Here is a 26,572-nt window from a genome sequence, read left to right as displayed (position 1 = left end):
CATAAATAATGTTGGGAAGTAGTAAAAAGAGGGAAGCAAGAGAAGGAGGATTAGTATGAGCCCTGAGGCATTTGAGGGTTATATAATTGAGAAGGGAGAAGATAAATATGAAATGGCTTGTATGCTAAGTCAACTGTTCGGACATTTGTGCTCAGTTGTGTCTGACTCTTTGCAGCCTACGGACTGTAGTCTGCCAGGCTCTTCTGTCCATGGAATTTTCCAGGCAAGAATACTAGAATGGGTTGCCATGCTCTCCTCCAGGGAATCTTCCCGACCCAGGGGTGGAACCCACATCTCACGTCTCCTGCATTAGCAGGCAGATTCTTTACCACAGTGCCAAGTTTGGACTTTAAAGTCCAAATTAGTCCAAATTTGTAATTAGTCTTTGGGCTTATTGAGCTCAAGGTGTCTATAATAAAGTGGGCAATTCTTATTGCCTTTCCCCATATTTTTCTAAGGATGATTTCCCCAAGGTTCTTCAGAAGATCCTCTCTAGGTTTCACCTCATCCTGATTACTTTCTTCTGGTCAGTTTATCAGTGGTCCTTTTGCAGTGCAGTGGACAGAGCTATTGTCTGCCACATTCTGGACACTACTTTTCCTGTGAACGTAGTTTAAGATTGAATTTTCTTTTGAGGAGAGAGGAACATTATTACATAGGGTTTCTCTTGCTAACAAAAGTGTGTTTTTCATATATGCTTCTGCTTAACCTTGTATCTCTTATCCTTGTGTTTTGTGCTAGCCAGATTTCAAACCTAAGTAGGAAGTCTGTATTTGTGTTAAAATGTCATCGGCTAGGTTTACTTTATGGTTTCTGTTCTTGGTGATCCTTTTGGACCTGTTTCTTAGCAATGTTGAGTATCCTGCCCAAACTTGATTCATCTATGAATTTTATAGTTACATATTATATACCAGCTATGTCTAAATTTAAGTAATTGATTAAAAGCTAATTAGGACAGGAATGAAGACAGAACTGTGGAATAAACTCTGAGGCCAAAGAACTTGGTTTTGAATTCTAGTCCTGCCACTTAAGAGCTGTCTTATTTGGGACAAATTATTTTAACCACTCCCTGCCTCAGTTTCCTCATCTGTAGAGTGGAAGTAAGGATAGTATCTTTTTCAAAAGGTTGTGGTGAGAATTAATGTGTTTGAAGTGCTTAGACTACCTCTTGGTACATAATAGATGATCAGTCATCTAAGGCATTATTATTGATGTTGTTTTTATTTTATAAACCATCATAGATGTTCATACTATTCATTCCTATTATTGCTGAGTCTCAAAGAGTGATTCAGGATGTGTAATTAGACCAAAAAGTTTATCCTTCTTTAACGGGCAACAAGTTTTGGAAAATGTATAAAATAAAAAGTCAGCCAGATACACCTTTACTTGTGTTTTTTTTGAACTGAAAATTTTCTACTGTACTAAGTGAGGAGTTGTGTAAAATTAAGGGCTTAACTCCTCTTTCTCTTTCTCAATGTAGGTATGGCATCACAGCTGCAGGTGTTTTCCCCCCCATCAGTGTCGTCGAGTGCCTTCTGCAGTGCGAAGAAACTGAAAATAGAGCCCTCTGGCTGGGATGTTTCTGGACAGAGCAGCAACGACAAATATTATACCCACAGCAAAACCCTCCCAGCCACACAAGGGCAAGCCAACTCCTCTCACCAGGTAGCAAATTTCAACATCCCTGCTTACGACCAGGGCCTCCTCCTCCCAGCTCCTGCAGTGGAGCATATTGTTGTAACAGCTGCTGACAGCTCGGCCAGTGCTGCTACATCAACCTTCCAAAGCAGCCAGACCCTGACTCACAGAAGCAACGTTTCTTTGCTTGAGCCATATCAAAAATGTGGATTGAAAAGAAAAAGTGAGGAAGTTGACAGCAACGGTAGCGTGCAAATCATAGAAGAACATCCCCCTCTCATGCTGCAAAACAGGACTGTGGTGGGTGCTGCTGCCACGACCACCACTGTCACCACGAAGAGTAGCAGTTCCAGCGGAGAAGGGGATTACCAGCTGGTCCAACATGAGATCCTTTGCTCTATGACAAACAGCTATGAAGTCTTGGAGTTCCTAGGCCGGGGAACATTTGGACAGGTGGCTAAGTGCTGGAAGCGGAGCACCAAGGAAATTGTGGCTATTAAAATCTTGAAGAATCACCCCTCCTATGCCAGACAGGGACAGATTGAAGTGAGCATCCTTTCCCGCCTAAGCAGTGAAAATGCTGATGAGTATAATTTTGTCCGTTCTTATGAGTGCTTTCAGCATAAGAATCATACCTGCCTTGTGTTCGAGATGCTGGAGCAGAACTTATATGATTTTCTAAAGCAGAACAAGTTTAGTCCACTGCCACTCAAGTACATCAGGCCAATCTTGCAGCAGGTGGCCACCGCCCTGATGAAGCTCAAGAGCCTTGGTCTAATTCATGCTGATCTTAAGCCTGAAAACATAATGCTGGTTGATCCAGTGCGCCAGCCCTACCGAGTGAAGGTCATTGACTTTGGTTCTGCTAGTCACGTTTCCAAAGCTGTGTGCTCAACCTACTTACAGTCACGTTACTACAGGCAAGTGGCAAAGCTAAAAAACGTGTCTTAAACTAGAGATCTGTCTTTATATTTAGCATGTACTACAAAGGGCTACGTATAACAATGAATTATTTACGGATTTCAGCAAAGAATAGGGTAATATATTTCAGTTTATTCCCTGTATGTGGCATTCCTGTATGTAACATTATTTTATTTCTGAAATTTTAACTCTAGAAAAATTAATTCAGTCTGATTCTGAAATTTGTTCTTAGTTGAATTATTCTAGCATCTGGTTCCTTCTTTGCTACCTTTATACATAATCTTTCCTTTTTAAAGTATCTTTAAATATATAAGATATTTACTTAATTGTGATGAATTTGGGCATATGCTGCTATTTTTTCCAGGTTCCAGTCTTGGCAGGTGAGATCCCTTGGAATAATTCCAAGTTTTTTTTTTTTTTTTAAATTCCAAGTTTTAACTGTAGCATCATTTTATTATTTTACGTTTTCTCTCTTGCATAATAGAATTGGATTAGATGATTGCTAAGATCTCTCCTTGTTTTAATATTCTCCATAGGTCTTTGAACTTATTTGCATATGAACTCATTTGGTTATCCTAAAATGGCCTTGACCCAAGCACCTTATACTTTAGTGATTTATATTTCCATATTGATACTTCTAATAAAGCTACCTTTTCAATACATAGTAATTATTGGAACAGAACTTAAATGCTAGTATATAGAATTTTGTCTGTACTATAATCAAGGAGCATTACTGAAAGAAAGAAGAGAAAATCTTTATATGAACTTTTATTTCTCAGTACCTCATTTGTCTGTCTAGTTATTAATTTTAGGGAATCTGATATTTATTTTAATGGTCATGCATTAAACACAGATTGTACACACACCCAATCAAGAAGTGAAACAGTAAAAAAGGTAACCACCAAAATAACTTTTGTCAAGTTTTATGTTTGGCTAATAAAGTTTGAGGGAATAGAAATTCTGAACTAAGAATTTTATTTTATGTGTGAAAAAAATACAAGGATATTTTAACCTGTGCAGGGATTCAGAATATATGCCATCTATATATTTTTTGTTTTTCTAATTGTGGTAAAACCTACTGAACATGAAGCTTGCCTCTTTGACACGTACCATTCAGTGTTACGCAGTACCTTCACAGTGCCCTATGGCCTTCACCACTGTCTGTTTCTGAATTTTGTTTTCTGGCTCTGCTGGATCTTCATAGTGGCAGGTGGGCTCTTCATTGTGGCTCGGACTTTTCTCTAGTTGCGGTGTGCGGGTTCATTAGTTGTGGCACCTGGGCTGAGTTGCCCCAAGGTATGTGTGATCTGTACTGTACTCAGACGGTAAAGAATCTGCCTGCAATACAGGAGGCTTGGGTTTGATCCCTAGGTTCGGAAGATCCCCTGGAGAAGGGAATGGCAACCCACTCCAGTATTCTTGCCTGGTGAATTCCATGAACAGAGGAGCCTGGCGAGCTACAGTCAGTGGGGTCACAAAGAGTTGGACATGACTGAGCAGCTGAGCTCACGCTCGCGCACACACAAACACACACACAGAATCTTAGTTCCCCTACCAGGGATGGAACCCATGTCCACTGCATTAGCAGCCAGATTCTTAACCGCTGGACCACCAGGGAAGTCCCTCCACAGAGTTACGGGAACTCTGTAACCGTTAAGTAGTAACTACTCTATCCTACAACTGCCACCCCTTACCCTGTTTGATTTTCTGCCTGTGAATTTGCCTGTTCTAAATATTGCAGATAAGTGGAATCATATAGTATTTGTCCTTTGGGTCTGACTTACTTCACTTAGCATAATGTCTTCAAGGTTAATCTCTGAAATTCTGTAGCATGTATCAGAATTTCATTCCTTTTCAGGACTGAATATTTCATTGCATGTATATACCACATTTTATTTATCTTTCATCTGTTGATGAACACTTGGATTGTTTCTACATTTTTGGCTATTGGGAGTAATGGTGTAATGAACATTGGCATTCAAGTATTTGAGTCCCTGTTTTCACTTTTTTGGGGGTATAAAACTAGAATTAGAGTTGCTGGTTCATATTGGTAATTACTTAACCTTCTGAGGAACCACCAAACTGTTTTCCTCAGCCACTGAATGATTTTTTATTCCCACCAGCTGTGCATGGGGTTCCAATTTCTCCACATACCAACACTTGTTATTTTCTTTCTCCCGCTTTTTTTTTGGATAATAGCCATCCTTATGTATGTGAAATGATATCTCATGTAGTTTTGATTTGCATTTCCCTAATAATTAGTGATGATGAACATCATTTCATGTGCTTTTGGGCCATCTTCTTTGGATAAGTCCTTTGTCCATTTTTGAATTGGATTGTTTGGTTTTTGTTGTTGTTGAGTTGTAAGAGTTCTTTATATACTCTGGGTATTAATCCCTGGTCAGATACATGATTTGCAAACATTTTTTCCCAGTCAGTGGGGTTTCCTTTTCACTCTTTTGATAGTGTCATTTGCACAAAAGTTTTAATTTTGATGAATTTTGTCTTTTTTGTTGCTGTTGCTTTGTACTTTTGGTATCATAACCAGAAAATCATTGCCAAGCCAATGTCATGAAGCTTTTCCCCTGTGTTTTCTTTGAATAGCTTTAGCTCTTATAGTTAGGGTTTTGATCCATTTTGGGTTAATTTTTGTATGGTATAAAGTATGGGTCCAGTTTTATTCTTTTGCATGTGATTATTCAGTTTTTCCAGCACCATTTGCTGAAAAGACTGTCCTTTCTCCATTGAATGGTCTTGACACTCTTGTCAAAATCCTCTGACCATAAATATGAGGGTTTATTTCTGGGCTGTCTATTCTGTTCCATTGTTCTAAATGTCTGTCTTTATGCCAGTACCATGCTTTTTTGATTACTTGTAGCTTTGTAATAAGTTTTGAAATCAGAAAGTATGAGACCTCTGGTTTTATTTTCTTTCAAGATTGTTTTGGCTATCTGGAGTCTCCTGAAATTCTGTATGAATTTTAGGATAGATTTTTCTGTTTCTGAAAAAGACTCCTTGGTATTTGATAGGGATCACACTGAATCTGCAAATCATCTTGTATAGTACCGATATCTCAACAACATTGTCTTCCAGCCCACCCTTGTCTGTTTTTATCTTTTCTTTTTATAGTTTTAAAAGCTATATCACAGTAATACTTGATGGTGGGCCTAAGGCAAGGGGAATAGCAGCTCAGGCATTTCTTTTTTATCATTAATTTTATCCACAGTGGTCCTCTTCATGTTGCATTGTTGCTTTATTAGAGTCCACTAAATCCTCACCCTCTTGTCTTTTCAGAAAACTTCTCTGTAATCCTTTTGACTAGTGGAGCATTCTGGCTTCAGAGCCAGTCTTCCCCTTCCCTCCCTTTTAGTTTACATTGCTTCATCTTGCTGATAACGTGCCAGAATACTATCAGTTGACATAAGTTTTTGCCACCGTGCTGTTTCTGTTGGCCATAGGCGTGGTTGGATGAAAATACTTTTATTTCCTAACCCACTGTAAATGTAAATGTAGATTAATTCCAAGGAAAGTTGCTGTCTTTGGGGCTTGGGTTTTAGACACAAAGGTTTGCCATACTTACAGCTCAATGCTTTTCCATTTTGAACAGGCCAGCTGGCCTTTATTTAAAGCTGAGATCACTTTATTATGTATGGAAGGACAAGGTCTAGATAAGGAAAGCATATTTTCAGTTTCAGTTCAGTTCAGCTGAGTCGTGTCTGACTCCCTGCGACCCCATGGACTGCAGCACGCCAGGCCTCCTTATCCATCACCAGCTGCTGGAGTTTACTCAAACCATGCCATTCAGCCATCTCATCCTCTGTCATCGCCTTCTCCTCACACCTTCAATCTTTCCCAGCATCAGGGTCTTTTCCAATGAGTCAGCTCTTTGCATCAGGTGGCCAAAGTATTGGGAGTTTCAGCTTCAACATCAGTCCTTCCAGTGAATAATCAGGACTGATTTCCTTTAGGAGAACTGGATTGATCTCCTTGCAGTTCAAGGGACTCTCAAGAGTCTTCTCCAACACCATAGTTCAAAAGCATCCATTCTATGGCGCTCAGCTTTCTTTATAGTCCAACTCTCACATCCGTACATGACTATTGGAAAAACCATATCCTTGACTAGAAGGACCTTTGTTGGCAAAGTAATGTCTCTGCTTTTTAATATCCTGTCTATGTTGGTCATAACTTTCCTTCCAAGGAGTAAGCGTCTTTTAATTTCATGGCTGCAGTCACCATTTGCAGTGATTTTGGAGCCCCAAAAAATAAAGTCTGCCACTCTTTCCACTGTTTCTCTATTTGCCATGAAGTGATGGGACCAGATGCCATGATTTTAGTTTTCTGAATGTTGAGATTTAAGCCAGCTTTTTCACTCTCCTCTTTCACTTTCATCGAGAGGCTCTTTAGTTCTTCACTTTCTGCCATAAGGGTGGTATCATCTGCATATCTGAGGTTACTGATATTTCTCCCGGCATTCTTGATTGCAACTTGTGCTTCTTCCAGCCCAGCGTTTCTCACGATGTACTCTGCATATAAGTTAAATAAGCAGGGTGACAATATACAGCCTTGACGTACTCCTTTTCCTGTTTGGAACCAGGCTGTTGTTCCATGTCCAGTTCTAACTGTTGCTTCCTGACCTGCATACATGTTTTTCAAGAGGCAGGTCAGGTGGTCTGGTATTCCCATCTCTTTCAGAATTTCCCACAGTTTATTGTGATCCACACAGTCAAAGGCTTTGGTATAGTCAATAAAGCAGAAATAAATGTTTTTCTGGAACTCTCTTGCATTTTCAGTGATCCATTGGATGTTGGCATTTGATCTCTGGTTCCTCTGCCTTTTCTAAAACCAGCTTGAACATCTGGAAGTTCATGGTTCATGTGTTGCTGAATCCTGGCTTGGAGAATTTTTAGCATTACCTTACTAGCGTGTGAGATGAGTGCAGTTGTGTTGTAGTTTGAGCATTCTTTGGCACTGCCTTTCTTTGGGATTTGATTGAAAACTGACCTTTTCCAGTCCCATGGCCACTGCTGAGTTTTCCAAATTTGCTCTCGTATTTAGTGCAGCACATTCACAGCATCATCTTTCAGGATGTGAAATAGCTTAGCTGGAATTCCATCACCTCCACTAGCTTTTTTCGTAGTGATGCTTCCTAAGGCCCGCTTGACTTCACATTCTAGGAGGTCTGGCTCTAGGTGAGTGATCACACCATCGTGATTATCTGGACCGTGAAGATCTTTTCTGTACAGTTCTTCTGTGTATTCTTGCCACCTCTCAATATCTTCTGCTTCTGTTAGGTCCATACCATTTCTGTCCTTTATTGAGCCCATCTTTGCGTGAAATGTTCCATTGGTATCTCTACTTTTCTTGAAGAGATCTCTAGTCTTTCCCATTCTGTTGTTTTCCTCTATTTCTTTGCACTGATCACTGAGGAAGGCTTTCTTATCTCTCCTTGCTATTCTTTGGAACTCTGCACTCAAATGGGAATATCTTTCCTTTTCTCCTTTGCCTTTCGCTTCTCTTCTTTTCACAGCTATTTGTAAGGCCTCCTCAGACAGCCATTTTGCTTTTTTTGCATTTCTTTCTCTTGGGGATGGTCTTGCTCCCTGTCTCCTGTACAATGTCACGAACCTCCATCCATAGTTCATCAGGCAGTCTGTCTATCAGATCTAGTCCCTTAAACCTTTTTCTCACTTCCAGTGTATAATCGTTAGTTTATCCTAGACAAAAAGCAATCCAATTTCGTTTGACACTGAAACCACAGTTACACCTAAGCTACAGATGCAGGAAGTTAGACTTTATATAACATCTCTTATTTGATTTGATGCCTCTGAGATGGGTGGGATGAAACAAGAGTGTTCTTGAAAATGAGCAGAGAATGATTTGTGCTCTTAAGTTACCCCACCTTCAGCTTGCTCTGGGTTCCAGTGAAACAGAGCTTTATGATTTAGGTGGAATTTTTCAATTTATAGGAGTTTGAAGTTGGGAAATCAGAAGCCGAAGATTGCTATTTCTACCACCTGGTTACAGCAGTTAGAGCCTGTTTAGCATTTGTTCTTTAAGGATGGAATGTATCTTCAAAGAAGAGAGTCCCTGTGTCCAAAGTACAATTAATGCCATTTTTCTACTGAAGGCTGCTAGTTTGTTTTTCTTTTTCTGTGTGTAATCTTTTTTACTGCCTAGTTGTTAGAATGTCAGAACTGATAAGAACCTAGAAGAGTGAGTTATTATATAGATGAGGTAGAACCAGAATTTCAGTGTTTAGTTTACATTGAGGGATTGAGAAATAATAGAGGCCAAGGGGAGAGATGATATCATAATGAGAATATTACAAAGAATTTTTATCTGAATTCAAAGTTTAAAACATTCTGTCTTTAGAGGTGAACCTGCTGTAAATGATTTTCAATAAAAAAAATTATAGCTTCAGTCTTTTTGCTTCCTAGAGTTTACATAAGTCTAACGTTTTTAGGCTCTAATGATAGTGAAAAGTCCTCAGTAGATTGAACAGCCTTGTTTTATTTTTACTGCTTTCATATTTTTTCTTTTGATTCTTACCATTTTGTATAGTAGATGTGGTAGAGTTAACTGTTTTGAGTGAGCTTTAGCTTAGAATACTTAGCTGCTTTTGTTACTCTAGAAGCAGAGCAAGACCAAATGGAAAAACTGATTCCAGCCAATCTTTAGGGGTTTTTTGTTTTATGGAGTTTGGGGGATGGAATTAGCATTTTTCTTAATTTCCCTGAAATTTTAAGCCTTTGAAGCCTAACAGTTATCACATGTTATGGCTGTCTTTTAAAAAAAGTAAGTTATTGGGTGGTCTGGTCCCTCCCTGTGACCTACCTTTTAGATTTTGAAATGTCTTCCTGGTGTAGTGGGAATGGTAAAATCAATCTGCTGCTCTTCAATTGATGTTTAGGAATGTTCTAAGCCCAGTTTTTATTTTGGCACAAAGCCATTTGCATTCTCCCTGCCAGCTATTTTTGGCACTGTCATGAACTTAGAAATTAATGAGTCTGCTCAGTGAAAGTAAAAATTTTGTTCTTTTTCAATTTTAGAAAGGCTTTTATGTTTCAGGGTACTCTTGCCCTCTAGTTTATTAATGCTCTCAAATATGACACAGTGGTTGTGTTTAATTGAACTCTGAAATTCCATCAGTAATGTGGGGCTCTAGCCACCTGCAACAGGAATGTCACTTCTGAAAGTTGTTTTCTTTGGCTAAAAAAGACAGTGCACATCAAATGGAACAAAACCTGATGGTATTAGTGGTTCTGCCCTTTCTGGTCAAATAGTGTAAGTCCCAGCAGGCCAGGATCTTAAGCTATTGGAGTCCTCTAATTTACCCTGTTTTCTAGGGGCTGTTTAGAAAATTACTCTGGGAAAGTAATATTCTTATTAAGAGAAATATCTTTATACCCTCCCCACTCAATCTTTGTCTCCCTCCCCCTTCTCCCACATACACATAGTGCAACAATAAACACATACTGCTTGAAAGTAAAAATTTGGGACACTTGAGAGGAGACAGCTGTGAGATGGGTCCTAATGAAGAGATCTGCTTTTCCATTTAGCTCCTGTTAAATGAGGGATCTGGATCTGGAGTGCCCAACAGATTCAAATTCTGGGACTTACTAGAAGGAAAGGAAATTATCTGGAGATGATAAAGTGTTTTAAGAGCTCAGATCTTGGACCCAGACTGCCTGGTGGCCAGCCTTGAGCACTTCAACCTATCAGTGTCCGGTTTCTTTATCTTTAAAATAGAAATGATACTTTCAATGTAGAGGCAAGGTGCCATTGATTATAAGATGAAATATTATTTATGTACTAATGAGAAAGTAAAAACATTGCTATTAAACTAATATATACTGTCATTTGTAAGAGTCTCAATTTCAGAGAGGTTAAAATGTGTAAAGTGTGCATCATGTGATTGAGGGCTTAACAGTGATAATACTTTTCATAAGATTGTTGTAAACAGGATTAAGTAAACCCCATATTTATAAAGAACCTAGAACAGTGCATGGTACACACTTGGCCCTACATATGTGTCATGTATTATTATCATCCCCCTTTTGAATCCATTTATCTCTGTCACAGTTTGAAAAACACCATGTATACCACAATGCCAAATAGATGTATATAGATAGGTATGTATTTGTTGTTGTTGCTCAGTCGCTAAGTCATGTCTGACTCTTTGTGACCCCGAGGACTGTAGCATGCCAGGCTTCCCTGTCCTTCACTATCTCCCAGAGTTTTCTCAAGGTCATGTCCATTGAGTTGGTGATAATATCTAACCATCTCATCCTTTGCCTCCCTCTTCCCCTTTTGCCTTCAGTATTTCCCAGCATCAGGGTCTTTTTCAGTGAATTGGTTTTTCACGTCAGGGTATGTATTTAACTTTTGCTTACTTAGAGGTAGTAATAGTACAATGTACTCAACTTCAGAGCTAGACTGCTAGAATTCAAATTCTAGCTCTGCCATTTATTAATTATATGATTTGGGATAAATTTCTTAATCTATTTGCATCTTTCCTTCTCTATAAGTGGGACTTTGCCTTGGATGTATTCATATATATATATATATATATAAAGCGCCTAGTTTATGATATTACTGTAGTCTTCTCTGTAAGGTTCCCTAGGGTTGGGTTTCTCACTAGAGTATTAATCAAAATGAATATTTCTGAAAGCACACAGAAGGTTCAAAGTTTTTAAAAAATGATGATGTTAATAATAATAGTCATTGTTTTATCTAACAGTTACATAGTGTTTACTGTGTTCTAGGCACTGATCAAGAGCTTTAGCATTTGAGCAACAACATCGTCATCATTAACATCTTTTTTTTACTTATTTATTTAAACCTTACCACAACCCTATGTAGTAGGTACTCATCTCCATTTTATGAATGAGGAACCTGAGATACAGAGAAATTAATTGCCTATGGCTTTTAAATAATGGAACTAGGGTATGAACCACTATTATCTCTACAGAAGGCATATCTGTTACAAAGAGATATTTATTGGTCAGGCCACTTAATTGATTTTTCTATAATTAAAAAGGTGCTAAGGATAAAAACTGCTAAATTTTCAAAATTCAGAAAGCTTTCAAAACTAAATCTTTTTCTAAGTTTGGTGTAAGCTATTATTAGCAAGACCTGACTTGAATCAATGTAAGGCGATTAAAGGTATTTGTCTGGGAAAAAAAAAAAAGGTATTTGTCTGGCTTAGTGTGATTGCTCATGTTTTGTTGCAGAAATATTAATGTGTTTGATTATGTGATGCTTCCTGAACTCTATAGGGATTATTATGCAGTTTGTAGTTTATACATGGGTAGTACCTTTCTGAAATTCAAGAAACATATCTAGGGCCAAGAGTTTCAAATTACAGATTTTATACCCAAGATTGTATTTAGTTTCATTAAATCAGTATACCTTTACTGATACTAAAACGAATATTAACAACACAATTTACCAAAATAGTGTGTATTTTTTTTAATCTGCTATTTTTGTTTTTGTTAGAGCCCCTGAAATTATTCTTGGCTTACCATTTTGTGAAGCTATTGATATGTGGTCATTGGGCTGTGTGATAGCAGAGCTGTTCCTGGGATGGCCTCTTTATCCTGGTGCTTCAGAATATGATCAGGTAAGAGTGTTTATTTGGATAGCAATAGTAAGCAAGTAGTTACTGGTGAAAGATTCTAGAGGATTAGAAGTACTAGTCAAGTGTTTAGATTGCAGGGAAAGAATAATCCAATTAGAAATAATTTTTTAAAGAATGAAATTTTGTCTGCCTGCTTTTTAGTCTGAAGTTATATCTGCAATTCTGTACTTTAAAAAAGGATTTTATTCATATTACTTTAGATTGCTACTTTTCCAGATCTGTAGTGAGACTTTAGTTAGCTAATGTGGCTTGTGAGTTAAGATACGAAAGTAGTGTAAGGATGTGAAGTTGGAACTTTAAGAGCGAACTTTGGCTCATGCAATGCTGTTATTTCCTTTTACACATGACACACACTAAAGTAATTACTCTCTGCATACTGAAACATATTGGACCCTGGAAGCTTCAATGTGTGTTAGGTCTCTGTAACATAGGATTTAGGAGGGAAATCGTAAGAGTTGAAAGGTACTTTAATAAATGATTTGTGTTTCAGAATAGAAAAGCTTTAGAAGATATGCTGTGGCTTCCTAAGAAACTGGTCCTAAAGGGAAAAGTTTTGCCATGGAAGAAAATTGTGAATTCTCATTTCTTGTTCTTTCAAAAAGCCAGTTCTAACTACTGTGCTGTGAGCTCTTTGAGGGCAGAGATTGCTTGAGTCTACCAGTGTATCCTCAACTGCTAACATTGTATCTGGGACACAGTAGGTACACGAGGTTTTTGTTTTGTTGTTTTCTGTTTTTTTTTTTTTTTTTTTTTGAGAAATGAATGGTTATTTTGAATTTCTAAAAGGAAAAAGAGTAAAATAGTGTTTTCCCTTATTCACCTAGGTTCATTTTAGAGTAGATGTAGCATTTACCAATTTCTAAAAATTTGACTCTTTGGACTTGTCTCTGTTGTTTGTTTTTGTCCAGTCGCTGAGACCTGTCCGACACTTTGCAGCCCCATGGACTGCAGCCCGCCAGTGTCCTGTCCTCCACTGTCTCCTCCACTGTTTGCTCCAATTCATGTCCATTGAGTTGGTGATGCCGTCTAACCAGCTCATCCTCTGCCACCTCCTTCTCTTTTTGCCTTCAGTCTTTCCTGTCATCAGAGTCTGACATAAACAATGAGTTGCTCATTTGATAAGTAACCAGTTATGTTGAGTTTTGTAATTTTTTATTTTTCAGTCTTTCATCCACCTTAGAGACAGGAGCCACCTTCCTTATTTTAGCAACCACAAATAAGTGTGAGGGAGATTAAATGATGGAAAACCACCGTTAGTTGAACCAGTTCAATAATTCTCCCCTTTGGGTTTTAAACTCTTTTGAAAATCTGATGTGAATCTTCTCAGAAAAATATGTGCACAGTGTCTTATATACAAAGTTAGGGAATTCATGGACCCCCTGATTAAGAAACCTTGCTCCAAGCAATTATCACCTCCAAAGTGCCATTCCTAGGCCAGCTGTTTTGTGGCATCTCTTCAAACTTAGTAAACAGATTATATTGTAATGTTCCTAGGAAGTGGAACCAAGTAAAATTAGATCTAGAAGCTCAGGTACAGTGGGGGCTTATCATGTAAAGAAATGATCTGGTGGTTTTGAGAATTTTTGCCTGGTGTGTGGATTGAAACTATGGGTAGTAGGAGAAAGTTGTTTTTCCCATGCTGAATAATGAATAAATCGGATGTTGTTGTTGCAGAGCAGGATTGGGGATACTTTATCTTGAGGTATCTTTGCTTATACAAAAAGATTCATGAGGCAGGATCTTTCTTCCTACAGCTGAGGTCTTTTAAAGCAACTTTATTGAGATATAATTCACACACCACATAATTCAGCCGTTTAAAGTGCACAGCTCAGTGGTCTGCAGTGTGTGCACAGGGCTGTGATCCATCACCATAGTCAGTCTGGAACATTTTCAGGACTGTAAAATGAAACCCAGTACTTATTAGCAGTCAGTACCCATTGTCCACTAACTGCCCACCACTACCACCCTAGGGACTCCTTTCAGTCTCTTTAGAGTTGCCCGTTCTAGTATATTTTATTCCTTATATACAATATGTGGTCTTTTGTGATGGGCTTCTTTTACTTAGCATGATGTTTTTCATCCATGCTATTGCATGTATCAGAACTTCATTACTTTTTATGACTGGATAGTGTTTCATTGTGTGTGTGTATGTGTGTGTCTGTGTATAAATATATTAATATATGTATACCACATTTTTAATGTGTTCATCTGTTGATGGACACTTGGGTTGTTACCACCTTTGAATAATGGTGCTATGGATCAGTTCAGTTCAGTTGCTCAGTTGTGTCCGACTCTTTGTGACCCTGTGGACTCTATGCCAGGCTTCCCTGTCCATCATCAATTCCCAGAGCTTGCTCAAACTAATGTCCGTCAAGTCGGTGATGCCCTCCAACCAACCATCTCCTTCTCCTGCCTTAAACAAATGTTTTAAGTCCCTGTTTTCAATTCCTTGTGGTATTAAAGGGGCTTCCCTGGTGGCTCAGCAATAAAGAATCTGCCTATAATGCAGGAGACCCAGGTTTGATCCCTGGAGAAGGGAACGGCAGCACACTCCAGTACTATTGCCTGGAGAATTCCATGGACAGAGGAGCCTGGTGGGCTACAGTCCATGGGGTTGCAAAGAGTTGGACACAAGTGAGTGACTAACACTTTGACTTTTTTTGGGTGTAAAGCTAAAAGAATTGGGTTGGCTAACAAGTTCATTCAGGTTTTTCCGTAACGTCTTACAGAACTTTTTGGCCAACCCAATAGAATTGCTGGGTCATATGGTAATTCTATGTTTAAGTTTTTGAGGAACCAACAAACTTCTTTCCACAGTGGTTACACCATTTTATATTCCTACCAGCAATGTACAAGAGTTCCAGTTTCCCTACATCCTTCATCATTGCCAAGGCTGGTTATTTTCTTTCTTTTTTGAAAAATAATAGCCATTCTTATGGATATGTTGTGATATCTCTGGGGTTTTTATTTGTATTTCTCTAATGATTAGTGGTGATGAGGATTGTTTTATGTGCTTATTGGGCATCTGTATATCTTCTTTGGAGAAGCCTATTCAAGTCCACTGCCCATTTTTGAATTTTTGTTATTGAGCTACAGGAGTTCTTTCAGTATTCTTATTATTAATCCCTTATCAAATAAATGGGAGAAGGCAATGGCACCCCACTCCAGTACTCTTGCCTGGGAAATCCCATGGACGGAGGAGCCTGGTAGGCTGCAGTCTATGGGGTCGCTAAGAGTCAGACATGACTGAGCGACTTCACTTTCATTTTTCACTTTCATGCATTGGAGAAGGAAATGGCAACCCACTCCAGTATTCTTGCCTGGAGAATCCCAGGGACCGGGGAGCCTGGTGGGCTGCCATCTATGGGGTCGCACACAGTCGGACACGACTGAAGTGAATTAGCAGCAGTATCAAATAAATGATTTCCACATACTCTCCTATTCCATGGGGTTGTCTTTTCACTCAGTTGATAGTGTTTACCCAAAAGTTTTAAATTTTGATGAATCTTTCCTTTTGTTGCTTATAATTGTAGGTATCGTAAAAGTCATTGGCAAATCAAAATAAGCTTTTTTCCTATGTTTTCTTCGAATAGTTTTATAGTTTTAGCTCTTACATTTAGGTTTTTGAGTCATTTTAAATTAAGTTTTGAATATTGGGTGAGGAAAGTATCCAGTTTCAATCTTTTGCATGTGGGTTTTCTGTTGTCTCAATACTGTTTTCTAAAAGACTTCTTTCCCCAAGAATTGTCTGGGCATTCTTGTAAAAAATCAGTTGACCATAAATAAATACAATGATTTATTTCTGAATCGTTGGTTCTTTTCCATTGACCTATATCTGTCCTTATGCCAGTACCACACTATTTTGATTACTATGGTATGGTAGTCAGCTTTCTTTCTTTTTTTTTTTTTAATTGAAGTATAGTTGATTTACAGTGTTGTGTTAGTTTCAAGTGTACAGCAGAGTGATTCCTCTGTGTGTGTGTGTGTGTATTTTTTTCACATTCTTTTCTATTATAGGTTATTATAAGATAATAGATATAGTTCCCTGTACTGGATATCTGTTAATCCCAAACTCCTAATTCATCCCTCTCATCCCTTTTCCCCTTTGGTAACCACAAGTTTGTTTTCTATGTCAGTGAGTCTATTTCTGTTTTGTAAATAAGCTCCTATGTGTCATATTTTAGATCCCACGTATAAGTGACATCATGTATATTTGTCTTTCTCTGTCTGGTGGCAGCCAGTTTTTGAAACAGTAATTGTGAGTCCTCTGGTGGTGGTGGTGTAGTTGCTAAGTTGTGTCCAACTCTTGCCATCCCATGGTCTGTAGCCCACCAGGCTCCTCTGTCCATGGGATTTTCCAGGCAAGAATACTGGAGTGGGTTGCCATTTCCTTTTCCAGGGGATCTTCCCAACCCAGGAATTGAACCCGGGTGTCCTGCATTGCAGGTAAATTCTTTACCGACTGAGCTATGCGTGAATCCTCTAACTGTTCTTTTCAAGATTGTTCTGGCTATTCAGGGTCAATATGAATTTTAGGGTGGATTTTTCTGTTTTTGTCCCAAGAAAGTTATTTATTTATTTTTTGTAGGGATTTCTTGACTCTGTAGATGACTTTTGGAAGTATCACCATCTTAACAGTACTGACTTCTGATCTGTAAACATGATCCGATTTATTAGGTTTTCTTTAGCAGTTTTCTGTAATTTTCAGAATTCAAGTTACTTCTTTTGTTAAATTTACTTCTAAGTATTCTTTTTTTGATGCTATAGTGAATAGAATTATTAATTTTATTTTCAGTTGTTCAGTGGTCATGTATAGAAATGCAGTGAATTTTGTAATCTTGTATTCTGCACCCTTCTTGAACTCTTTTCTAATGACTCTAGTTCTAATAGTTTTTGTGATAAATTCCTTACAATTTTCTAACTAGAAGATCGTGTCATCTACAAATAAATTTTCCATTTTCCTTTCCAATCTGGATTCCTTTTCTTCCCCTTGCCTAACTGCTTTGCACTGAACCACACTAGTACAGTGTTGAATAGAAATAGCAAGAGTCAATTTTCTTGTCTTGTTCCTGATTTTAAGGGGAAAGCAGTCTTTCATTGTTAAGTTTGATATCAACTGTGGCGTTTTTGGAAATGCTAAAGTTGAGATTTTACAGCAAATGTTTTTGAGTCTTAAAGTCAAATGTGTGTACCCTCTCCAGATATTAGTTAATAGCATCAACTTTGTTGGAAACATTTCAACTTTTAAAATAACAAATGACAGTAACACTTTCTGTTTACATAAAGGTGGGGCTCTTGTTGTTGCTTTATTTTAAGCTATGTGAAAAGCAGTATCTGTATGATAGTTCCCATTCTACTTTAACAGTTATTAAAATTTTTTAATGTTTTAATTTTGTTAAGTGCATCATTGTAGACAAATTAGAAAAGATGCAGTGAGCCAAGAGACAAAAATTTCATGCTTTAGTAGTTCTACGCCTCCAAGGTAACCTGTTACATTTTGGTATATTTTATATTTATTTACACATTTAATTGTTAATTTTCTTTATATATTTATTGAGTACCTACTTTGTATCACAGGTGCTCTGATTATGTGGGATACAGCACTGAATAAAACATTGTCCTTGCCCTCATGGAGCCTATATATTCGTGATGGGAAATAGACATTAATAATTATACAAATAATTAAATAGTACCATTGAGATAAATTCTATGAAGGAAAATGTAGTTTTGCAGTGTATGTGTGCATGTGCACTCACACGCATCGCCTGACCATCTATGTCCTAATGCCTCTTGAGTATACTCATTTTTTCCTACTGCTATTACCCTAGTCCAGTCTGTCTCCATCACTTACATGGGCTACTAGACAACCTCCCTCTATCTACTCTGGCCTCCCTCCAGTCTTTTTTCCAGAGTGATTTTTTTCAGAACACCAATTTGATGATCCCACTCCTCTGCTCTTTTAGTGGTTTCCTGTCACTTAGAATAAAGGGTTAAATTCTTAATATGGCCTCTGAACCCCTACGTGGGTTGTTCCTCCCCTTCTCTCCCTTCCTAGATTTGCTCTCATACCACTTCTTGCTTTTCTTGCTCTAGACCCACTGGCATTATTTCAGCACTGGTTAAGAGTGTTTGCTTCTAGCACAGGCCCTCATGCATACTGTTCTCTTAGTCTGGAATGCTTCTCCACCACTCATTTATTTCATTTAGTCAGTCCCTACTCATTTATTAGCTAAAGTGTCACTTCTTCAAGGACCTTTTCCTCACCAGTCCTCTGTCTTGGTTAGGTTCCTTTTGTAGAAGCCTATTTATTTTCTTCAGGATATCTGTTCAGTTTGACTTATACATTCAGTGTCTGTTTCCTTCACTTGACTGCAAGGTCTATGAGAGCAGGAATCATGTTTATTTTAAAAATCATCATTGTCTGGCTCAATAAGTCCTTACTGAAAGAATGAATGAATGAATATGCGCTGCATATAGTTATGTTTCAAATATAAATGGATATAGACACTGTGTTTATCAAATCTAAGACACCATTGGTTGAGAGACACACTACTTTTCTGTACCTATAAGAAAGAATGCTTGCAATTAAACCATGATTTATTGTGGCTATCAGTTGTTAAGATATATCCTAATTGCAAAGATGTTAATGTGAAAAAATATGCCTCTTAGAATCAGGGAAGTATAATTTAAGTGAGCTTGTATTTAATTCGTAATCTGCTTTTTCATTTAGGATATTATGAAATATCTTTCTTACAATGTCAATAAATATACTTCTGTCATTTAAAATGTCTGCATAGTATTTAATTGCACAGATTTTATCCTGGATGTTACATAATATTTCACCCTTTTTGTATGCAGAAGAAGTTCACATTTAAAATGTTCCTATTTGCAACTTAAATTTTTTTTTTTCTGTTTTGCTAATGCTTTATTTCGGCTTCCAGTTATGTATGTCCCACAGACTCAGGGTAATATCCTGCTGTTGTCTAAAATTGTCTTGTGATAGCTAGCAGGCCAGGTTTGGCCTTTAGACTGACCTCTGCTTTATACTCTTAAAAAATTGTTGAGGACCCCAAACAGCTCTGTTTATATAGCTTATGTCTATAAATATATATTGCATTAAAAATTAAAACTGAAGTTTTTGGGGAAGAGAGATGAGAAGTAAGATATCCTTGCTTACAAGTTTCTAATTTCATCATTAAATATAGCCATTCTCATATGGAGTAGGTGTGCTCAGTCACTCAGTTGTCTGACTCTTTTCTGCCCCATGGACTGTAGCCCACCAGGCTCCTCTGTCCATGAGATTCTCCAGGCAAGAATACTGGAGTGGGTTGCCATTTTCCTACTCCAGGGAATCTTCTTGACCCAGGATCGAACCCTTGTTTCTTGTGTCTCCTGTGTTGGCAGGTGAATTCTTTACTTCTAGCGCCAACTGGGAAGCTCCAGGAGGTGGGGGGAGTGTAAAAAAAAATTACCTGTTATTTTCCTTTCAGTTGGTTAAGTGGAAGTCGCTCAGTTGTGTCCGACTCTTTGCAACCCCCAATGGACTATATATATAGTTCATGGAATTCTCCAGGCCAGAATACTGGAGTGGGTAGCCTTTCCCTTCTCCAGGGGATCTTCCCAACCCAGGGATCAAACCCAGGTCTCCCACATTGCAGGTGGATTCTTTACCAGCTGAGCAGCATGGGAAAGGAGCAGACTACCTTTTAGGGTAGACAGAATTGTGAAAGTAAAGACAGGTGTGGACAATGAAACTGGGAAACTTTTAAAACACAAGAATATGTAAGCACATGTCTCATTAGCCATTGGAGCAGTGATGTCATCACACATCACTTCTGGAACTCTTTACTGTATACCCGTGAGAAAGAAATGAAAAAGGCAAATAACTTCTTAGTACTATTATGTAAATAGTTTATATTTCATAGACTCCTAAATAGATATTGAGGACCCCTCAGTGTTCCCCAGACCACACTTTGAGAACTGCTAGCCTAGTTCAAAGTAGTTGTTCAATAAATAGTGAATGAATGAACATAGTACCTGCCCCTTATTAATGTGGGAATAGAGAAACTGAATTAAGTGCTTAATTTTATGGCATGAGAGAGAAGCTCTGTGGCAGTTTAGAGTAGGGACAATTGACTAGGGACTATTGACTGGAGCTAGAGTTAGAGCTAGAGGTAGCTAAGGAAGAAAGAGGCTTATGGAAATTTTTTCCTGATCTTTTGAATCTGATAATATATCAACAAACATAACCTTGGTAATCCATGAAATAGTTTGTGGAAAACTTTCTGTTCTGTCCTAGAAATCTCTTTTTTTTTTTTGAGCTCTGTCAGAAGTCTACAGGAAACCAATAAAGGTCACAGAAAATTTTCAAAACTGAGTTTTCCTTGTAAATAACAGGTATAGTGACAAAGTTACTAAATAAATATTTGGGAATAATATATGTATTTACAGATAAATTTCATTTGTATTGATCAAATAGTTAATTTCTTTGTGGTACCTTTTTTTTTTTTTTTTTGACTACAGCTAATAATATTTTAGTGTGAAAGTTTTTAATAATTTTCCCTTTTCACTCCAAATCAATGTTTTGATGATTTTGACATTTCAGATTCGTTACATTTCACAAACACAAGGCCTGCCAGCTGAATATCTTCTCAGTGCCGGAACAAAAACTACTAGGTTTTTCAACAGAGACCCTAATTTGGGGTACCCGCTATGGAGACTTAAGGTCTGACTTTTATTGTTCTATACTACTCATTCCTGTACTCCTTAATCTCAATTTGAATTCAAAGTTTAGTTATTAAATTGAGGCGAAGGAGGGTGGGCAGTGAGAATGTGTATTTGCAGGAGGAAATACTTCGAGAAATTACTTCACTGTACCCGTATGCCTTATCCTTAGTTAAAACATTAAATTCCAGTACAGTTAGCTGAGATTATTTTATATATTTGAATCAGCAGCTAAGAAGAGGGTATGGAAAGTAGTGCTTACTTATCATTGAGTGATAGGAAGAACTAGAGTAATTTAGTAGTGTTGTTTTTTTTAGTGAATTCTCAATAAATATACAATAGCATACTTTTATAATTGCCCATATTAAGACCTTACCTATTTTCTTGAAAACATTGTATGTGAGTAATTTAATTAATCCAGTAGTACTCTCTGTCTCTGAACCTTTTGAATAGTTAGCATTTGAAATATAGTTTCATTTGAATGTAGCTTTTAGAGAAAAATGGCTATGTCTCTTCTTAACTGACATCCTTCAGGAACTGTGCTACATCATTGGTTCACATTTATTTTATCACTGTTGAAAGGGAGGCCAGGTATCAAAGTCCCATCTCTACTGGAAGACTTCCTGGTTGTAAATTACTTTCATGTTTGTGACCTCTGGTTGGGAAGATGATAATACTTGTTTCTTTGTAATCTGGCTTTAATTTAGAATAAAATGTGGAAATATCATACAGATGGAATTTTTAAAAAACTGTATTTTGTAGACACCTGAAGAACATGAATTGGAGACCGGGATCAAGTCAAAAGAAGCTCGAAAGTACATTTTTAATTGTTTAGATGATATGGCTCAGGTGAGTATAGAATGTTTCAGAAAGTCAGACATTTGTGTATCTTCTTAATCAGAGATACACTTCTATTAGTTATATTAAAGATAGATTCAGTTTATTATCATCTAGTGTTTTTTTTCATTTTTTACATAAACACATTAATATTCTGCCATGTATTAAAAGAATGTTTGAATCCTAGCAAAAGATATTTTTAGAATTATTTCTCCTTTGCTTTTGTTTAACTAGTCTTGATGCATGTCAGTATTTTGAAATATTATTTATGAAGGTTTCTTTCTTGTCCATTTTCTCTACTGAATAAATAGCTCATTTTATCTTTTCAGCAATAGAAACTTGTATTTAAGTAATAACAGTCATTTTTGTTTAACCTCTTTTATACAGATTTTGAACAAAAAGAGCTTATTCATCTTTATTCTACCAATGAACTGTACCAAATTGAATATTTTAGTATAAGAGCTTCCATTTGTGAAAAAATTTCATCAGGTGTTTCTCTTGAAATCTATCTATCTATACACATATATTTGTATATATATATAAAGCATACATATTAATATATATGTATAAATATATATACACAATACAGATATTAAATGTCAGCATTAAAGGTGAAGTGATGAACTGTAATATTTCTAAATTTTCCTTGGAAGGTGAACATGTCTACAGACTTAGAGGGAACAGATATGTTGGCAGAGAAGGCGGATCGAAGAGAATACATTGATCTGTTAAAAAAAATGCTAACAATTGATGCAGATAAGAGAATTACTCCTCTGAAAACTCTTAACCACCAGTTTGTGACAATGACTCACCTTCTGGATTTTCCACATAGCAATCAGTGAGTATAGTATGGTCTGGGGCACTTTGCCATGATGTCGTTCTCTGTTGAGTTACACTCAACAGGTTCTCTGTTGATCTTACTGCTAAATGGAAGTATCACATGAGCAGTGGCTTTGGTACTTGCATATTTGGCTCAGTGATGGTTTTTCTTCTTACTGAAAAGTCATGAGATTAAAAATTAGATGTGTGTTTTTCCTCTTTATGGTTATAAAAATGCTTGATTCATTTTCTCTGAAAGATGCTCGGTTCATTTTCTCTGAAAGTACTCAGGAGGGAAAAACATCGATTGTATTTATCTTGAGTTATTTACTATCTTCTTAAATCACAGCATTTATTTAATTGAATTTTTAATCTCTTTTTCAGTGTTAAGTCTTGTTTCCAGAACATGGAGATCTGCAAACGGAGGGTCCACATGTATGATACAGTGAGTCAGATCAAGAGTCCGTTCACCACGCATGTTGCTCCAAATACAAGCACAAATCTAACTATGAGCTTCAGTAACCAACTTAATACAGTTCACAATCAGGTATTTAGTAAATGATTTTGGAAACTCAGAACCTAAATGGGATAAAACCTAGTAAGAGTACAGGGTGGGGTAAAGAAACCAGTTTTTGCTTTGATGGTTGCTTCATAAGGAGTTCCAGACTGATGATACCTACTGGTCATGTGCTAATATAGTCTTAGCATAGTCAAATAAGTGGAACCTGTCTTCTTTAGTTATCATTGCTATTCATGTACTGATTTCAGCCAAATGACTCTCTCTTTGTTAGATAGCTCTCATTACATGTATTGAAAGGTGTTTTCAGTAATTTTTTTTTTTATGCTGTATATTAGGTCCTCAGAATTTACTTATCTGATAAACTGGAATCTTGTACTCTTTAACCACCTCCCCTGCCATCTCCTATCCTGCCCACCAACCACTGATCGACTCTTTGTTTCTATGAATTCCATTAATTAACTCTAAGAGTGATTTTGCATTTGTTTGCCAAATAGTGATATTTACATTTACGCTTGTTTCTGAAGACATTAAGTTTCCTAATTTCTTAGCTAGTTCTAACTTTTAAATAGAAGAGCATGTGAAATTCTGTGGGATCTCATATCCAGTAGCTTTTTGCAAAGAAGGAAGAGGTAGGGGTTTATTTATATAGCTTCACTTAGAGTGGAACTGTTTTTTATTCTCTGTTTTTTTATTTTCCAACTTTATAATTGACCTTAAGTTTAGAGATAGGAAGAATTTCTTAAGCAGAGAGTTATTTCAAAGACAGCATTACATTTTAAAACTTTGTTCCTAGTTTTCCGGATAGATTCTGTGTGTATGAAAATGTTGATACCAGTTGTAATCCTTTTATTTTTAGGCCAGTGTTCTAGCTTCCAGTTCCACTGCAGCAGCTGCTACTCTCTCTCTGGCCAATTCCGATGTCTCCCTGCTAAACTACCAGTCGGCTCTGTACCCATCATCTGCCGCCCCCGTTCCTGCTGTCGCCCAGCAGGGTGTCTCCCTGCAGCCTGGAACCACCCAGATTTGCACTCAGACAGATCCATTCCAACAAACATTTATAGTATGTCCACCTGCTTTTCAAAGTAAGTGGGGAAACCCTTGTATTATATATATATATCAGACCTACCTGCTTTAGGCAGCTCCTAATTAGATATCAAGTTGCTTAGTTTTGATCTTTGATAGCTTTAAACTCAGTCTCTGATACGAAGATTTCTGAAGAAGGCTGACCTTTTTTATACTGGTTACTTGTCTAATTATGATACTCTCTAGGGGGTGTAGCTCAGGGGTAGATGTCCACCTGCTTTTCAAAGTAAGTGGGGAAACCCTTGTATTATATATATATATCAGACCTACCTGCTTTAGGCAGCTCCTAATTAGATATCAAGTTGCTTAGTTTTGATCTTTGATAGCTTTAAACTCAGTCTCTGATACGAAGATTTCTGAAGAAGGCTGACCTTTTTTATACTGGTTACTTGTCTAATTATGATACTCTCTGATGCATAGGAGTTCAATTACTGTTTCCTTATTTGAATTGCCTGATACCAGTTTTCTTGTACATTGAGACCTTGTACCAATGTCCTGTATCTGGCATAAACATGTATTTCTCAATGTGCAGAGTATATACATCTTGAAAAAAGTTGTTTGAAACAGAACTGCTGTATACTGAATCATATTTCCTCTATCATTCCATTATAAAATAAAATTAGTATCCCAAATGAAAACAATTTTATTCAAAAATTTAAAACTCATGTTTAAGAATATAGAAATCTCTAAAGTTATATTCAGAAGTAAAGATCATTATTGAACTGAAAAATGAAGGCATTATTAAGATTATCTGCTTCAGCTTATTAATTATACTGTTCCTACAAACGCCTGTCAACAGGAACAGAGTAGCTGAAGAAGGGAACTCTCACCTGATGTGTTGCAATAAGATTTTGATTTTCACATTTCCGTCCTTCCTCATTTTCTCATTGTTGTTCAGTGTTCATTGATCTCATGAACCATTTAAAAAATAATTTAAAAAGTTAAATTATTTTAAGGATATATTCTGACAGCATCTTGACTTTCCCATTACAAAGTCAGTGTCAGTGTCCTCTGGAAATAAATCTGGATTCAGGCTACTCTAGCAGTTCATATAGAAGCAGTTAGCATTTTTATCTTTTTACTTCAGTTACTTATTGACTGTGACTCTCTTGTTTGTTTGGTTTCTGACAGAGTCGGAGCAAGCAGAAGGCAAAGAGGGGCTAGGGGAGACTGAGAGATTACCGGGAGGACAGGAGAGCGATAGCGATGTAAACCAGGGAGAAACCACAGGGAGAGCGGAGGAGCAGATTCAAAATCCGTAAATGCAAATTTAGCCTAATTTACCAAATTATTTTTTGCGTGTGCTTCATAGTAAATTCTGTACTTTGGGTTATCATATGTTGAGTGATTCTTCTACTTAGCAAATAGCCATCTCTTCCCCATCACCTTTTCCAAAGTGAGTTTCATTGTAACAATTTTCAGATGTGGGACTCTGAAGTTTTCTGCTGCTTCTCAGATGATATTTAAGAGATGAGGCAGAAGAACTTTTAAAAGGTTCTTTTAACAAAGAAATGTAAACAGAAGAGGTAGAAGGGAAAAGTGGTTTAACTGGTTTTGGTATAATTAGGTAAGGATAGTTTTGGAAATTTTTTCCTATGTAGGAAGCCTAAATAACCTGAGGAGCTAGGTAGAGCAAATATTAAAATTTCCAAAGGAAAGGGAGTTTTAGAATAAAGTGATGACAGTGTTGAAAACTGATATGTATTACTACATGTCAGATAATGTTCTAAGTGCTTTTACATGTATTAATTCATTCTCACAACCAACCTTTGGAAGTGGGTAATGTCATTATCCCCAGTTTGTAGATGAGAAAATTGATCCTGATAACCTCATCTGCCTAGTTTTTTTATGACTGGTTAGTGGTAGAACCACAGTTTGAACCCAGGCAGTGGGACGCATAGTTTGTATATTGTGTTATTCTTTACTATCTTTCAGTATTTAAACTCAAATAGTGGTAAAGAGTTGTCAGTTGATTTACCAGCCATAGCCATATGCTGGTTTCTGCCCAACAGTCCTCTATTACAGGTTTGCCTACTTTGGTTTCACCATGAGCTCTTTTATAAGATGCCTATACTTAGAGGGGAATAGACCCTCATCATTAGGTAGTTTTATTCTTCTTTCCATACTTTTCATGTTTTTTTTTGTTTTAATTTAAAGGACTGTGTTCAAAAACAAAAATAAAACTTTACTCCTTTTAGTTCAGGGCTCAGGGAGAGCCTTCCCAAAGTGTTGCCTTTTGTGTTAATCTTTGTTTCCACTTGGGGCTTCCCTGAAAAAGCTAGTTTTAAACTATCTTGACTGCTGTGGCTTAGCCTAAGTTACTGTAGCAATCTAATACTTACTTAGAGTCACATTTGTGGGTCGGTATATAAATACTACTTTCTGTAGTA

The 26,572-nt window shown here is 37.2% G+C and overlaps 1 protein-coding gene across 4 annotated transcripts in view; it reads left to right on the top strand.

The window, feature by feature from the left end:
- Positions 1 to 26,572, top strand: part of HIPK1 (homeodomain interacting protein kinase 1) — a 51,840-nt gene that overhangs the window by 8,811 nt on the left and 16,457 nt on the right. For all 4 annotated transcript variants that reach the window (XM_043879035.1, XM_043879033.1, XM_043879034.1 and 1 more), the window contains 7 exons: positions 1,481 to 2,558; positions 12,058 to 12,181; positions 20,805 to 20,924; positions 21,686 to 21,772; positions 22,414 to 22,598; positions 22,964 to 23,126; positions 23,956 to 24,181. In XM_043879035.1, coding sequence (XP_043734970.1) covers positions 1,483 to 2,558; positions 12,058 to 12,181; positions 20,805 to 20,924; positions 21,686 to 21,772; positions 22,414 to 22,598; positions 22,964 to 23,126; positions 23,956 to 24,181 — 1,981 coding nt within the window. In that variant the 5' untranslated portion in view covers positions 1,481 to 1,482. The remainder of the gene's footprint in view (positions 1 to 1,480; positions 2,559 to 12,057; positions 12,182 to 20,804; positions 20,925 to 21,685; positions 21,773 to 22,413; positions 22,599 to 22,963; positions 23,127 to 23,955; positions 24,182 to 26,572) is intronic.

The sequence above is a fragment of the Cervus elaphus genome, chromosome 20 (assembly GCF_910594005.1).
Source record: "Cervus elaphus chromosome 20, mCerEla1.1, whole genome shotgun sequence".
NCBI lineage: Eukaryota > Metazoa > Chordata > Mammalia > Artiodactyla > Cervidae > Cervus > Cervus elaphus.
The sequence above is the reverse complement of the archived record's forward strand: the minus strand, read 5'-3'. Positions and strand labels throughout refer to the sequence as shown.